This window comes from Artemia sp. Qi Xiang Cuo, chromosome 13, assembly GCF_049724085.1.
Source record: "Artemia sp. Qi Xiang Cuo chromosome 13, ASM4972408v1, whole genome shotgun sequence".
NCBI lineage: Eukaryota > Metazoa > Arthropoda > Branchiopoda > Anostraca > Artemiidae > Artemia > Artemia sp. Qi Xiang Cuo.
Window position 1 is genome coordinate 51,854,940 of NC_142806.1, and position 15,717 is coordinate 51,870,656.

The window sequence follows — 15,717 nt, forward strand, 5'->3', positions numbered from 1 at the left end:
TGTAAGTTATGCCCCAGGGTCAGACTCGTTTTGAGTCAAACTCAAAACAAGCAGACTCATATGAATAGGGCTGATAACCCCCATGCCTTCTCAATACCAGAACATAATTTGCGCTTTACTGAGAAAACAAAATACGTTTTAAATGTTTTCACTTTTTTACTTTAATAATAAAAAAAAAATTAACTTCAAGGATGTTTTTTTTCATTTTTTTTTTTTCAGTGAAATGCAAATTATGTTCTGGTCTTGTGAAGGCATGGGGGTTATCAGCCCTACTCATGGGATTTTTTTCATCTTGGATCAGACCCGGTTATTTATTGTAATTTCTGTTCGTTTTGATCATTTATTTATTGATAGTGATGTGTGGTAGTTTTACTCTTGGAAGATTATTTGACTTTATTCCTGCTCATTTCTGGCTTAATGGAGCTCTATACTTTTCTTTGAAAAACTTGTTATGCAGAAAAAGCTTTTTAAATGAATTTTTTGCCAAAAAATAATTTTTTCTCGAACGCTATGTATTCTCCACTTTTCTGCTTTTGTAGTAGAAATGGTAAATGCAAATGTGACCCCCAACCTCCAATGGTGCACATATGCAGCAATGGTGCACCATTTAGCACTATTCAGGTGCACTTTCATGTGTAGCACTATTGCGAAGAGCTTTCACAATAATAAAAATCAAACTCGAAAGATTCAACAAATATGCTAGGTGTGGCACAGCCCCCTCGAGGTTTATTGTGAAAAAGGGGGGCATGCTTGACCTTGGTGCCTGATTTCCTCGAAACATTCACAGGTCGTCCTTAGGGTGAAGAGGAGCATATATTTTGTTGGGAGGGGATGGTGTTACGGCGCTCGGCAAAGGACATGCCAAAAACTTTTTGTTTCTGGTCAGTTTCAAACTTACGGCCGTAAGATTTTGGGCCGAGAGGAACCTAATGTGCATGAAATTTATTTGGGGGCACTTGGAAAGAAGCATAAAATACATGTAATTCTTGAATAGCTTACAGACGCATACTCAAAGCTATAGAGGTCTCTTGACTTCCAAGAATTCCGCCCCTGAGTGTATGCCTGCATGTTGTATTAGCAAATTATGTAAAAATTAAGACAAAATGCGAGTTTTGTTTTTGGGGGGGAGAGAAAGCGGAGTGTGTTTCACTTTTTTTGTCACTAATCCTAATTTTGTAGAAAAGTAGGTTTAGGATAAGAGTTGTATCTTCAAATTAAAAGCTTTGACAATAATTATTGGAGTGAATCAAATCGATTTGCCTTCTGAAACTGCTCGTGTGTTGGAGATATCGTACCGAAAAACCCTAAAATTACAGATTTCTACCGAAAGATATTTTTATTTTTTGCGATGTTTCCCCTAGACCCTTTATATGCATTCTCAATCTTGGTTTCCACAAAATGGCATCCCATGTCACAGGCTAAGCTATTCCCCTTTTTCTGGAAATAGACTATTTGAGGGGAATTATTATGCTTGTGAATTAGCTCGAGGGAAATAAATTTACTTGAAAATGAAGATACTGATTTTTCCTCTTGATCAAAGGCTATCAATCTTGAATTATCAGGTTTTGATCAGAAAGAAGCCTTATTTGAAACAAAATTGTTATTAAAGGCAATACGATAATTCAGCATATAAAACTGAAAATTCTACTGTTCTATCAATTTACTTTCCGACAGCTGCGGGAATTCTTGTTTTATCTGCTCTGATATTTGCATTTTTATCTAGTAAATGGATTGTAAATCAAAATATGACATAAAATTGGATTTTAGAAGAGGAATTCGTGCTGGCCAAAAGAGAATGATGAGCTGCTTCAAGAGGTCCTTTGATCGAAAATCAAGGCCGTATCCCAGTAGCGGATCCAGGGGAGGGGCGAGTGGGGCGCCCCCCTAACGTAGTCCAAAGTGGTGTAATTTACTTAATTGACACAATTCTGCGCTAACTAAACTTGCTCCTAACGCAAGTTTATCGGATCAACCTATGTTGAGCCCCCCCCACCCCTAAAAAAATCCTGGATCCGCCCTTGCCGTATTTAGGGTAAGTTAAAGGGTTTGAGCCCTCTCCCCCGGAATGTTTGCCCGACTCTTAAAAAAATTAAAAAATGCATATAAATAAATTTTTGGTGCGTTTTTAAGGTTTTTTGTACCCTCCCCCCTGAAAAAAATCCCCGGAAAAATCCTGGATATGGCCCTGTCGAAGATACTTTAATATTTAATCGCCTACAAAAGAGCCCACTTCAAAGAGACCAATTTTTGAATAATAGTCTACTTCGCGGACTTTTTGATAGCCTTTGCTTTCTTCCGGCACCAGCTTGGGCCTTCAGCCCTCGCAATGGGTCATATCATATATCGAAAATACATTTCGTCGTTTTGATGGTCATTTTATGAATTTTCTCTTCTCCTTTGTATAAAAAAAAAAAAAAAAAAAAAAAAAAAAAAAAAAACTGATGAATTCATCTTCTTATGGTGTTTACTACACTAAAATTTATAAAAAAGAATGTTGATTTTTGAATTAAAATCAAGTTTTCGTCAAGCCATGACTAATTGGAGAAATGTACGGTGAGCCAAAATCAAAACCTGTATTAATTCAAAAACGTTCAGAAATTAAATCAAAAAATCAATTTTTGTTTAGCTAAAAGTAAGGAGCAACATTAAAACTTAAAACAAACAGAAAATTTTCCGTATATGAAAGGGGCTGTCCCCTCCTCAACGCCTCGCTCTTTACGCTAAATTTTGACTATTTCTCAAAACTCTATTCTTTAAAACAATAAAAACTAGCGTAAAGAGTGAGGCGTTGACGAGGGGACAGCCGCTTTCATATACGGAATAATTTCTGTTCGTTTTATGTTTTAATGTCGCTCCTTACTTTCAGTTAAAAAAAACTTGTTTTTTTTTTAATTAACTGGAGAAAAAAGTCAAGACATAGTCTTAGTGAGAGGCAAAGCTGGGATAAGCCTTTTTCAGAATAGTATAAAAACGATGTCAAAAATTTCGTGTTCAAAAATCTATAATATTTGGTTCATTAGCTTAGGAGTGCATCACACATATCACCCAAATTAACATATACCCAAATTAACTTGCATATACCCAAATTAACAAAAATAGAGTTGTAGATAAAATCAAGGTATTTCTGTTCTTACACTGAACTGAATATACAGCTAAATTGTTCAAGCTAGAAACGCAAAATTTTCCCCACTTGTGGTTGAGCGCAGAGCAGGCCCAAGCTGTTGATTAAAGGGAGCAGGGAAAAAAAGGGAGCAGGGAAAAAAGGATTAAAGGGAGCCGACTTAGCCAGCTCTTCGGCTAGTCATATAGCAATGATACACAAAAATTATATCTTTTGGCCCAGCATTTACATAGATATTACTTTGGGGGGGGGGGGTACGAGGACACAAAAAAACAGGCAAATTTTATGGAGATTACTCAAAAACCATTGGAGTTTTTGGGAAATTCATTGGAGGAATCAGAGGGGAAATCACCAAAAGCCCGCAAAACCAGCTTTTGCTAGCTGATTAGCCAATTTAGCCAGATCTTTGGCTAGTCATATAACTATACTGTACAAAAGTTATACTTATTGTCCATGCATATGCACATATGTTACTTTTCGTGTGGGAGGTGGGGTTGATACGAAGAAGTGCAAAAAACAGGCAAATATTTCTATCGTAGTGTTATTTTCAAAAGTGTTTGAATTTATTATGTTTTATGTGTTTTGTTGTATTTGTAATATCAATGGCCCATGGGGCTTTTGTGAGAAATATATCTATATTTATATATCTGTATCTATTAGGGGGAGGGCTAAAATATTATAAGTTTTTTGAAAATTGGGAGGGGGCATGAGCCAGAATTCACACCTACGTACGTGACTATAGACTACAGATTGGCCCACAAATACTTTTGTTAGAAAAAAAGGAACAAAGGTTACGGAAATAACACAAAGTTAAAGGAAATACTGCGTTTTAGATAATGATTCATTGATTTGACACGCGTTTTCAATCAGAACACCACGGCTAAAAGCCATATATGGAGCATATAACTTAAAACGTGTTTTTTCATGGAATATTTTCAGATTTTGGACAGTCGAGGTTTAGTCAGTGCAGAAAGTTAGGAGAATACGTATGTTCAAAAGCATAACTTTGGATTGGAATTTGAATGTTATAAAAAAAAACTGTGAAAGCATGGAATAGACGAATAAAAGGCATATTCTATCCCAACATTAGGAGATCGACAAAATCTTCTCTTTTCCGTTCGTGGGGGGGAAGGATCATATCACAGGGACTATGCCTGTAGGTTGCAAGTTTCGAAAAAAAAGTAATTTTAGGGGGATTACACAAGAAAACTTTCGACTAAAAATATTTTTTCTAACTATATACGGATTCTGAGCAGCGTTACCATGTAAACTTAATTTTTTAAAAACTTAACGGTTAAATAATGCACAACATTTAAAAACACATTTTTGACAACGTAGTGATTTACCTTTAAAGAGGCATTTTCGGATCATTTTTTTACTTAAGAATTCAAATCCATTCTGCACAATGAACGAAAAGGCCAGATATATAAAGAACGAAAATTTAAGACATTTGCTAGTGATAAGAACCAACAACAGCACAATTTCAATAAAATGGAAAAGTTTTAATTTTTCAAGCACAATAATTCAAAATGTCAAGGTATAGAAGATACTGATTTTCTAGACTCCGGTCATTCTCCTCTTACTATCTCATTTTTTACCCTTGTCTACCCTCACCTCCACCGCAGGGTCAAGGGGATGTTAAAAAGTACATAGGTAAGTTTATTCCTATCCGCCCTGTGTAGGCCTACACTTCTGAACATGCACTTATGTATTTTTTGAACATATAACGGCCGTAGAATGGAGCAAATCGTGATATAAAGGAAATATATAAAAAATGTAAGTTTCTATATTTCCCAAAAATTCCAGTAATTTATTCTTTTTTATCACATATAGTCTATTTTTTGTTTCGAAAAACATTTATTCATTTTTTAGATGCCCAAAGTCAATTTGACAAAAAAAATTGACACCACAATGACTATGACCCCCGACAAATTTTTTAAGAATTCCCCCAATTCTTAGGTTTTCATGTATATTTAACCTTCTTTAGCTTCTTACAAATCGTTGCCTACCTCCACTCCATAAATTTCAGAAAAACCAAGCGCCCGCCTACAATATGTAGAATTAGCAAATAACATGCCTATAAAATAAATACGGTAATTAATACTCATTTCTGTTTTCCTAAGGTTTATACATTTTAGTTAACCATAATAATTAAATCTTTTCATAATTGGACTTTTCTCCAATATCTGCTGACCCCAGGAAATTCAATCCACGCCGAATCAGAAATCATTCTTTAATGTTAATTTCCATGAATCAGTTTCCATTTTCTCATTTATGTACCATTCGACGACAAACACGGGTAAATGAAGATAAAACCTTTGATTATTATTTGTTAGAGCATATAAAAGAACTATATTAATATCCTAATTACAAAGAGTTCTACGTTCCTGATTACAAAAGGGGGAGATTAATCATCAAATGTGTTGGGGATAATGATCCCAATCAGCAGGAACAGTCCAGGACATTAGTTCTCGTCTTTCTTGATATTCTGCAGATATAGTTAATTATCAATAAAAACTGTAAATATACAGAGTGAGATAAAAGTCACTTTTTTCAAACCATTTAGTACAAAATCTTATTTGCGGCTTAGTGTCTTTTAAATACAACTATCTTATATTTTTAAACAAACAATAATTGTATATATATATATATATATATATATATATATATATATATATATATATATATATATATATATATATATATATATATATAATATATATATATAATATATATATATATATATATATATATATATATATATATAATATATATATAATATATATATAATAATATATATAATATATATATATATAATATATATATAATAATATATATATAATATATATATAATATATATATATATAATATATATATATATATATATATATATATATATATATATATATATATATATATATATATATATTTATTTATGCCCGCTTACAATGGAGAAATGGAGAAAAAAAAGCGGAGTACAAAATGAAACAAAAAAAGAAGAAAAACATGTTCAACACTAAAAATTCACAGAAACAGTTGAGTCAGCGGTGAGTCGTAGAGTTTACTGAGGGATTGTCTTGAGGCTCTCCGTTCCAGATCAATCACCTTGGTTGATGGATCAAGGATTCCATATATGGATGAGATCTCCGTGTTAGAAAATCTTCGTGGAAGCCCAAGCAAAAATTTTGTAAATCTGTAGTACGTGGTTCGTATTTTTCGACGCTCGGTGAGGGACAACATTTCCCACAAGGGTGATATATACTAGATGGCAGGAGAGACGACGGCGTTGAATAGTTTTGACTTAAATGACTTAAATCGATTAAATGACCACTCGCATTTGACAGCTTTTCCATATGCTGAGCGGATAGATTTACAGACTGATTCAGCCAACAAGCCTCTAGTTGACCTAGGCGTCTGGTCATACGTGATACCAAGGTAATTTAGGGACTGGGACTGCTGGATTCTGATACCGTCAAGGAAAAGATTGGAATTGGTCGAGTTGGTGCCGCTAAAAACGATAAATTCAGTTTTCTCTATGTTGACTCGTAGTCCTATTCTTCGGTATAGGGTCACTAAGAGACAAAGATTCTCTTTTAAACACCTCAGCGTGCTGCTTAAGAGCAACAAGTCATCTGCATAAGAAGTGAAACTTAGATCCAAGCCCTCCAAAAAGAAGGACCCACGAACGAATATTGTTCCAGAGTAAATCGCAGAATTAAAGATGATAGGGCTTAGAACAGATCCTTGCCGAACTCCTTTGAAGAGCTGAATGGGTTCAGAAAGCTTTTGCTTGCGGTGACCGGCGATTGTTTCCCATCCCAAAGCTAGACGAATATGCGTGTGGGAGTACCAGTCATGGAGAACAAGGACAATGCGGGGGTCGACTCCTGAATATAAGAGGCACCACAGTGCCTGCGATTGGACGACAATATCGAACGCAGCGAAAATGTCGACACTGCAGGCAAAGAGTGGCTTTTTAACTAAAGATGTAGACCTCATTATTCTTCTTAGTAGCCGATGGGCGTGTCCACAGCCCAACCCATTTCTGAATCCAAGTTGTTTGTCTCCCATTAGAGCGTGCGACGAAATATGGGGCAACAGTACCTTCTCAAATACTTTGCTGATAACCGATGAAACTGTGATTAGTCTGAGGCTTTTACAAAGCAAGGGATCTCGATTCTTTTTCAGAATATTGGATGTGCGGCAACCATGAAAGTTGGCAGGTGTGAGTCCCTGCTCGATGCTCATTTGGAATAGTAAGGCTAAGTACTTATGTAAACGTTCTGTGCCGTGCTGTAAGTGCCTCGGAGTGATCCCATCGAGCCCTGGAGACTTGTTCTTTTTCAATTTACTCATAATTGTCTCAATATGCCATTTGGAAACAATGACATCAGTGTGGCGGAGTTTTGCGCTGATTCATTTCTATCTAACTCATATTTATGCACGGAGTAAAGCTCGTTTGGTGGTGGCGTAAATACGTCCTTGTAATGGCTTACCCAGCTTTAATCGGTAATGGAACTTTGCACATCAATGTTGACCCTTTTAGATTGGCATTACTTCCATGTGATGTTTGGGTCACTCCTACAATCACAAGACAACTTCTCCACTTGCCGGACTTGCGTATTCTCGACAGTGCGTTTGAATTCTTTTTTGGCATGTCGAAAGCACTGAAAAACTACTCCAGAGCGGGGTTTGTCGCAGTCCTTCCACAATTCGTACCAGAACTTGGACCTCTTCTTGGCAAACTTGACATTTGGGTTATCCCATCCCTTTTTACGAGTGTTGGGGTACACTTTTGCCACTGGAACAGCGGCAGATTCTGCAAGCTTCATCGAATGAACATATATATATGTTCATCGAATATATATAGCTTCAAGCTTCATCGAATATATATATATATATATATATATATATATATATATATATATATATATATATATATATATATATATATATATATATATATATATATATATATATATATATATATATATATATATAATATATATATATATATATATATATATATATATATATATATATATATATATATATATATATATATAAATATATAAATATATATAAAATATATAAATATATAAAAATATATATAAATATATATATATATATATAATATATATATAATATATATAAAAAAAAATATATATATATATATATATATATATATATATATATATATATATATATATATATATATATATATATATATATATATATATATATATATATATATATATATATATATATATATATATATATATACCGGACCAATAATGTGTTGTGCCTTGAGGAGCACCGTTAATTGTCACAATTTAAACTTCGGCAGTAATAAAGGTGTTAAAAAAAGATTATATGTAAAACATTTAGACTATTGTATCTAGCAAGCTGTTACCTTCAAAAATTCTAATAAAGAGCAAGATATTTGTTATACAAGCTCAGGCTAATATAAATATGCACTCAGCATAAAGATATGTCAAGCTCGGGTTTGAGTATGGATAATTTATATATTTTCAATCTTGTCGTGGTGCTCTGCTATATTCCACCAATGATATCTATTCTTGGCTATTCTCAATGCTAATAACTCGGATCAAGTAAGAAGGAAAGGAAATATATTAATTTTAAGAAAAATTATTTTACACCCTTTATAAAAAGGTTACAAGAGTGAGTAGTTTATTTTTTTTTTTTTTTTTTTTTTTTTTTTTTTTTTTTTTTTTTTGCACAATATTGTTTACTCCAAGTGGCGAACAGTTTTTCCTGACAAGCATTGTTTGAGTTTTCCCTGTTTTTCTCCCTATTTTTAATAGATATTTGTATATTTTAGATTTTTACAGCCTAACTTGCATTTTTTTTTTTTTTTTAATCACTTAGACTGTTTTGGCACCGTTTCCATACACAAAGAACAGAGTAAAAAATAGCCACGACAACTGACAAATCAGGTGTCGCATCTAATGCAGTGCTTTACCACTCAAGCTTGAGAGGAGATTTGGATAGCCCCTTGAGAACACAATCATACTTCATACTCATGTAATCTTAGGTTTAGATGCAAATATAAGAGGGAGGGGCAAGGTTTTTTTTCTAATGGAGAGCCTGATACACATACACAGTCAATCTTTTTGCAAGCTACCACGTTCCACATTTTTCAAAGAGGGAATATTAAGACAAATCAGGGAAAATATTCCTCCTCCTACCCGTTACCACATAAGCATAGGTAAACTCCTCAATTATACCCAAACAGTGATGTGAGGTACAAATTTTCATCTTAGTTTAACTTCAGCTTGACACACGTTATTCTTAAAGGGCGTTTGACATATAAACAAAAATAAAGGTAAAGGTAAAGAATACGGGATTGGACTTTACAGTCCCTACCGGCGGTGCTGATCTCCGTTAGTTGGCCCTTCAATCAGGAAGTGCAATGGGAGCTGGGAGCCAACCATCCTGTGCTTTCGCACATCCTTCCTGTTTACCTTCCCCAGATATCTCCAGGTACCCATTTAAAGCTGGGTCGACTCTGGCTGAGCTTACAGAGTCATGCCACTGACCTCGTCCACTGACCGTCCACGGGGGGACACTGACCCCCGTCCCAAACCAGATAATTTTGTACACTAGGAAATAAATTACTACACTAGAATTGTGTTTAAGACTTAAATTATATAAATTGTGTTTTTTTTGTGTATAAATTGTGTTTTTTTTGTGTATAATTGTGTTTTTTTTTGTGTATGTTAAATTATACTAATTGTGTTTTTAGACTTAACAGTAAAAATTTGACTATTATTCTCAGGAAATCATAAATTTTAGTGACATTTCTTACAATCACACACGTCCACATGGCAAGGCCATAAAATGTACTTGGAGAAGTAAGAAGTGCTACCAATTCAGACGTAAATTATGGTAAAAAACGAAAAACATGTTGAAAAGCAATCGTGTTTATTTAATTAAAGCAACTGAGTTTTTAAGCATTAAAGGGAATTAAGCAATTTAAGGCAATTAGAGCTATTAAAACAATTGTATTTACTGGTTTAAGCAATGTACTGAAAGGTAAAAAAACTAATGTTTGATACATGTGTAGGTTGATATACACAAAGAACAGACTGCAACAAGACTTAAAAATTGTTTTTTATTTTATTCTATTTTTATCTATGTTTCCTTTAATATTACGAGAGAGGGAAAACAAAGTTTTTGATTTTCTTGTGGAAGCAGTTCTTATTCAACGAATAAATTAATATATAAAATTAAATTTTAAATACACAAATTATATAAAATATAAAAAAAATTAAAATATAAAGGTTATAGTGAGCAGCTAAATGAGGTATATACACAGATTTTTTTCGGGGCGGGGGGAATAATTAAAAAAACACTTTTTATTCGATGATTTGAATAAAAAGTGCCCTAAAAATTAGAAAAATTTGGGATTAGGGGTGGGATACCCCCCTCCCCTAAGTCCCTGAGCTGAACAGTGTTGCTTCATTTTGACCCTAGCATATAAAGCAGCGGTGGTTCACACCGCTAGAAGCAGCTAGACTCTACAGGTTCTGAAACATTTTTTGCCCCTATATCAGGCGGCCCCCCCTTGAAGTAAATAAACCACGGAAAATATCCCCAGTGGACAAGCATCACCTGGTGAATAGTTTTTAAGCATAGGGGGTCGCAATCCCATACACAATAGACCCCAGCCTATACGAAAACATGAAACAATTTAGTTGGAAAGAACTGTATTTATGAATAAATAGACTGCAGAAAAATATTCGCAGAAATGCTCGTAGAAGTAAGAGTAAGTGTCCTAATTCCAAATTTAGAGGTTCGTATTCGACACAACCTCTGTGGGGTGAGTTGTCCCTAAATTTATATCAGTAGGACATATATCAGAAAGAGTTGTAGGATCTTACAAAACTTGGTGGGAAATAAGAACTAATGCCCTATTCCATGTTTGGGGTTAACTCCGTTCCTGTCATCGCTGCATCACCAAAATGGTTTGCCAGATATGAATACAATTTGATTGGAAGAAAGAGCCGCTACCCTACTCATGCCTTTTTGGAGCCGAGTCTACCCATCCGAGTATAGGGAGGGAGTGGTGGGTTTTCAAGATTAATACATTTGTAAAACCGGGGTAATCCAATTTCAATAAAATGGGAGGAAAGTAATAGCCAACTTCTGCGTTGCGACTTTCTTAGATCCAGATACGATCCGGGCTCTGTAGGAGGAAGGGGTACTTAAATATTTACCATTGGAATATCTACTAAATAAGTTGTTAAAATTCAACCAAACTTTATTAAAGGTAGAGCCAACAGCTAATGTTCTAGTTTTTCTTTCCAGGGATCCTGGAGCACTCTGACCTCTGTGACGGGGGGGGGAGGGCATTTAAATTATAGAATTCAGAGTGTCTACCAGAAGGGTTTGTTGGATCTCAACCAAACTTAGTCAAGATGACGGTTGTGTCCTAGTCATATGTTTTCAAAAGCTAGGGTCGATTTGACCTCTGTGGGGGGAGGGAGAGAAGGGTGTTTCTCAATTCTCATCATGAGCACATCAATCGGAAGAGGGCATCGGATCTTAGCCAAACTTGGTGGGAACTAAGAGCTAGGTTCATAGTTGTGCCTTTTTTGTAAGTAACTAAAAACCCTTTAAGATACTGGCTTTGGTTTAAAACGATGATATAACATTCAAGTAATACACATATAGATTAGAGCAATGATTGAACAGAAAAAAACCTTGGAAAAGCAATGGCGGCTTAATTCTTTAAATCTTATTTTAAGTTCTTAAATTTCAGGCATGCCTCTAGAGACATTAAATCTGATCCGTCTACAAAATTCGGTTAATGGTGGTTAAGTAGGGACGGCAGAGCAGACGCATAACCATGAATAAATGAATAAAATAGCAAAAAAAATCGTAAAAATTTGAGAGAAGATAGCTGATGCGACAAAAACAAAATCTGAGAGTGTGAAACTCAATATGGTAGATCATTTTTAACCGCAATATGATATGATAAAATATATACAAGATATTTTTCCATTTCGTCGACATGGCAACGACCGTCAGCATAAAGACTACTGCAGAAATTAGATAATATTCAATTTTGGAGGGTCATACAATGTTTAATTCGCAAGGCTGCTCTTTTAGGCATTGTGTTATCGGGAATCTTAGCCAAGGAATCTAGATTATATTCTGAGGAATCATGGACATTAAAATACACAACGACAAACGTATAACCCTAAGATACGTACATTTTCGCTTGAAAATTGATCAAAAAAACGTTTTCTATTTACTTTTTTGTCACTGGATTTCTAGAGTTTGGCCCTAGACCGGATTTCAAATTGCAGTCGAATTGAAACTAAAGCATTAATCAAACATATAAACTATTAAATTGTTGATTAAACTGTTTTTATCAGAATAGGTCTAAAAATACGGAAAAATCTCTAATAGAAAATTAAAGAATCTCTAAAACTGAATATTTTTGGTCCTGTGACATTAAAAGTAAGGAGATTACTCACAAAAAGCTTCCCCACTTATCAAACTATCTTATATATTTAATAATTTGGATAATTATTAAAAATTTCCAAATTAAAATTTGGAAATATATTTAATAATTTGGATAATAATTTGGATAATTTAATAATTAATTGATCGATAGTTAACTAATAATTTGGAATTAATAATTGAAAATGCTAACTCACTTTCAATCAATAATTTATACTCTTATAGTGCAGTATGAAAAAATAAAACATTACTTTCATCAAAATAGTAGCCAAAAATTAAAAATGATTAATGAAACACAATAAAATATAATAATGACGATGATTTTAAAAGCTGCGGTAGAGATCTCTGTTTATTTATCTATCTATCCTTCCAGTTAATTCCCTGCTAAATTATTAAATCTAGAAACGTGAAATATTCGCAAAGAAGTTTTGTAACCACGAGAATATAAATGGAACAAAATAATCGGTGCACAATAATTTTGGAGGCAGGGCAATGCAAATTATGTTTTAAAAATCGTAAATGTTCAAATTTGTATTAAAAAAAAAAACGGAGACAAACAGGTAAAAACTCAGGCAAAGCTAATCACGAAAAACTGTTTCCTTTTTACAAATTGTTAAAATAAAAAAATAGAAAAAAAAAGCGAGCATACTCGTATATATCTACTTACATTAAAATCGTAGTGACCTTGAAGAGGACGAAGGCAATGAAGTGTGCCAAGAACTGGATCAACTGAAAATCTAGGCTTTCCAGACTTACCAGTCTCAGCAAGACTGTACTCAATTTCGGCATTTATTCCAGAATCTTTGTCAAAGGCAAGAACCTAAAAATAGATTTTCAGTGAGAAGTAGCTTAAACCAAAGCTAATCAAAGAAAAATTGAGACAATTAGTCCCCACCCATCGATAACTGGATCCACTCCTTCATAATATTAAAATAAGAGGGATTTGAACTACTTTCTTTCTTTTATTTTCAGACGGAATCTTAGAAATTGCTCCCTTTCCTCATCAGACGTCAAAGAAATACATAAATATACATAATTGAACATTTGCAATATAATCATTTTCTTCTACCCCCCGCCTCCATCGATAACTGGATCCACCCCTTCATAATATTAAAATAAGAGGGATTTGAACCTCTTTCTTTCTTTGATCTTGAGATTGAAACTTAGAAATTGCCCCCTTTTCTCTTCAGATGTCACACGAATACATAAAAGGTACCTAATTGCACATTTGCTTGCACATTTGCGATACAAGTATTTTCTTCCTTGTCCTAGGAACAAGAATATCCTAGGAACACTTGCATACTAAACACGCACTTTTAGGTATTTTAAGCCGTACTTCAATCCCTTCCAGAGGAAAAGAAATCTTCGAATACCTTACCTAAAATTTAACTGGTTTATTCCACCAGATAGTTACATGGATAAGAACTCATTAAAGGTTCACTTAATTAAATCAAGCTATGTCAGTTAAGATATATAAGATATGTTTCTTAAATTAAGATATTAAATGATTCCATGGATTCCGATTCACACTTTTAAAGGTTAGGCTATGTTACCTCTCTAGCATTTAACGGTATGAACCCTTTCTTTGTTTTCATAATTCGTGCCGTATCCATTTTAAAGCATAATTCAGGTTTGGGGAGTATCGTACAAGAATCCCCCCTTTTTATTTAAAGTAAAGCTCTTTAATTAAATCACTATGAATTAATTAACTATTAAAAAATGTTATAACTTACTATCCTTCATAAAAAAACACATGAAAAGAAAAAACATATACAATTTTTTTAAGTTTAAGAAATAACTTTAAAAAATTGTACTATTTAAGAAGTATTTTGAATATTTTTTTTTCCTTTTTTTTCCTGAAATATTTTTCTCTTCTTTTATTTTTAATACTATGCTATCCCGCTCCGAGAGATTTCCACATGTGAAATTAAAAATACTGTGGTTACATTTATATTTTGTTCACTGTCTTCACTAACAGTTTTCCCCGTTTTTATAGTTTTTTTTTTTCCTTTCACTCATTTAGTTTCTTAAAGAAAATATATAAATACATCAGTTTCAAAAAATAGAGAGGAAACTTTCACCCATTCCAAGAAACAATTCCATCCATTAAATATTATGGCAGGATTGTCTAGGTATGTCATTCATTTTTTGTCTCTGGACCAGTTTTACAAATCTAGGTTGCCAAATATGGTGTTTTTGCCATCCATCTGGGTCCAGGACAGAGGTGGTTTTAGGGGAGGGACAGAAGGGGCATTAGACCCGGGTGCTGAAATTTTAGGGGCACAAATTTTCAAATAAATAATCCAACGGCCATAATCATTTTGTAACTTTTTAAATTTTATTTTTATTAAAATAAAGTAGATGGACAGATAATAAATGAAAATAATTAACGAATTATTAATTAATTAATAAAATAAATACAAATTAAAAATAGAAATAATTAAATTAAAATAATTAAATAATAAACTAAAAAAACAATAATTAATTAATAAAAATTAATTAATTAATTGAAAATAATTTTGCTAATAAATGAATATTTTATTAAAATTTTGCCTGAAAATTTTGTGGGAGACAGGGGAGGAGCCACTATTTAAAACTTTGTCCCGGGCGCAAGCGAGGCCAGAACCGCCACTGGGCCAAGGTCATCCTTGAATGGGAGAGGAAGAGGTCATAAACAAGGAATTAAAGGAAACTGGAACTTCATGTGAAGAAGTAAAGAGTGAAGGCTTTAATAGACTAGGGTGTAAAAGAAGCGTGCGCAGCTGTGTTTGCCTCAGGCGAGTTGGTGATGCAGTGAGTTGTTAGTAATAGTAAATGCATAATAGGCGACCATTTTTAGAAAGTCGAGCTTGATGAATAGTTGCTACTTTTGTAGGCTTTTGTTTTGCCACGAGGAAAATGCATGATATAGCCTATATATATATATATATATATATATATATATATATATATATATATATATATATATATATATATATATATATATATATATATATATATATATATATATATATATATATATATATATATATATATATATATATATATATATTTATTTCCATTTCTTTGTTTGTTTCGTTCGTTTGTTAAGAGTTTTGTTTGTT

At 33.3% G+C, this 15,717-nt stretch overlaps 1 protein-coding gene across 2 annotated transcripts in view; it reads right to left on the bottom strand.

Moving 5' to 3' along the window:
- kug (FAT atypical cadherin kugelei) overlaps positions 1-15,717 on the bottom strand; it is a 413,066-nt gene that overhangs the window by 259,723 nt on the left and 137,626 nt on the right. For both annotated transcript variants that reach the window (XM_089099328.1, XM_089099327.1), the window contains one exon: positions 13,281-13,433. In XM_089099328.1, the coding sequence (XP_088955454.1) occupies positions 13,281-13,433 (153 nt within the window). The remainder of the gene's footprint in view (positions 1-13,280; positions 13,434-15,717) is intronic.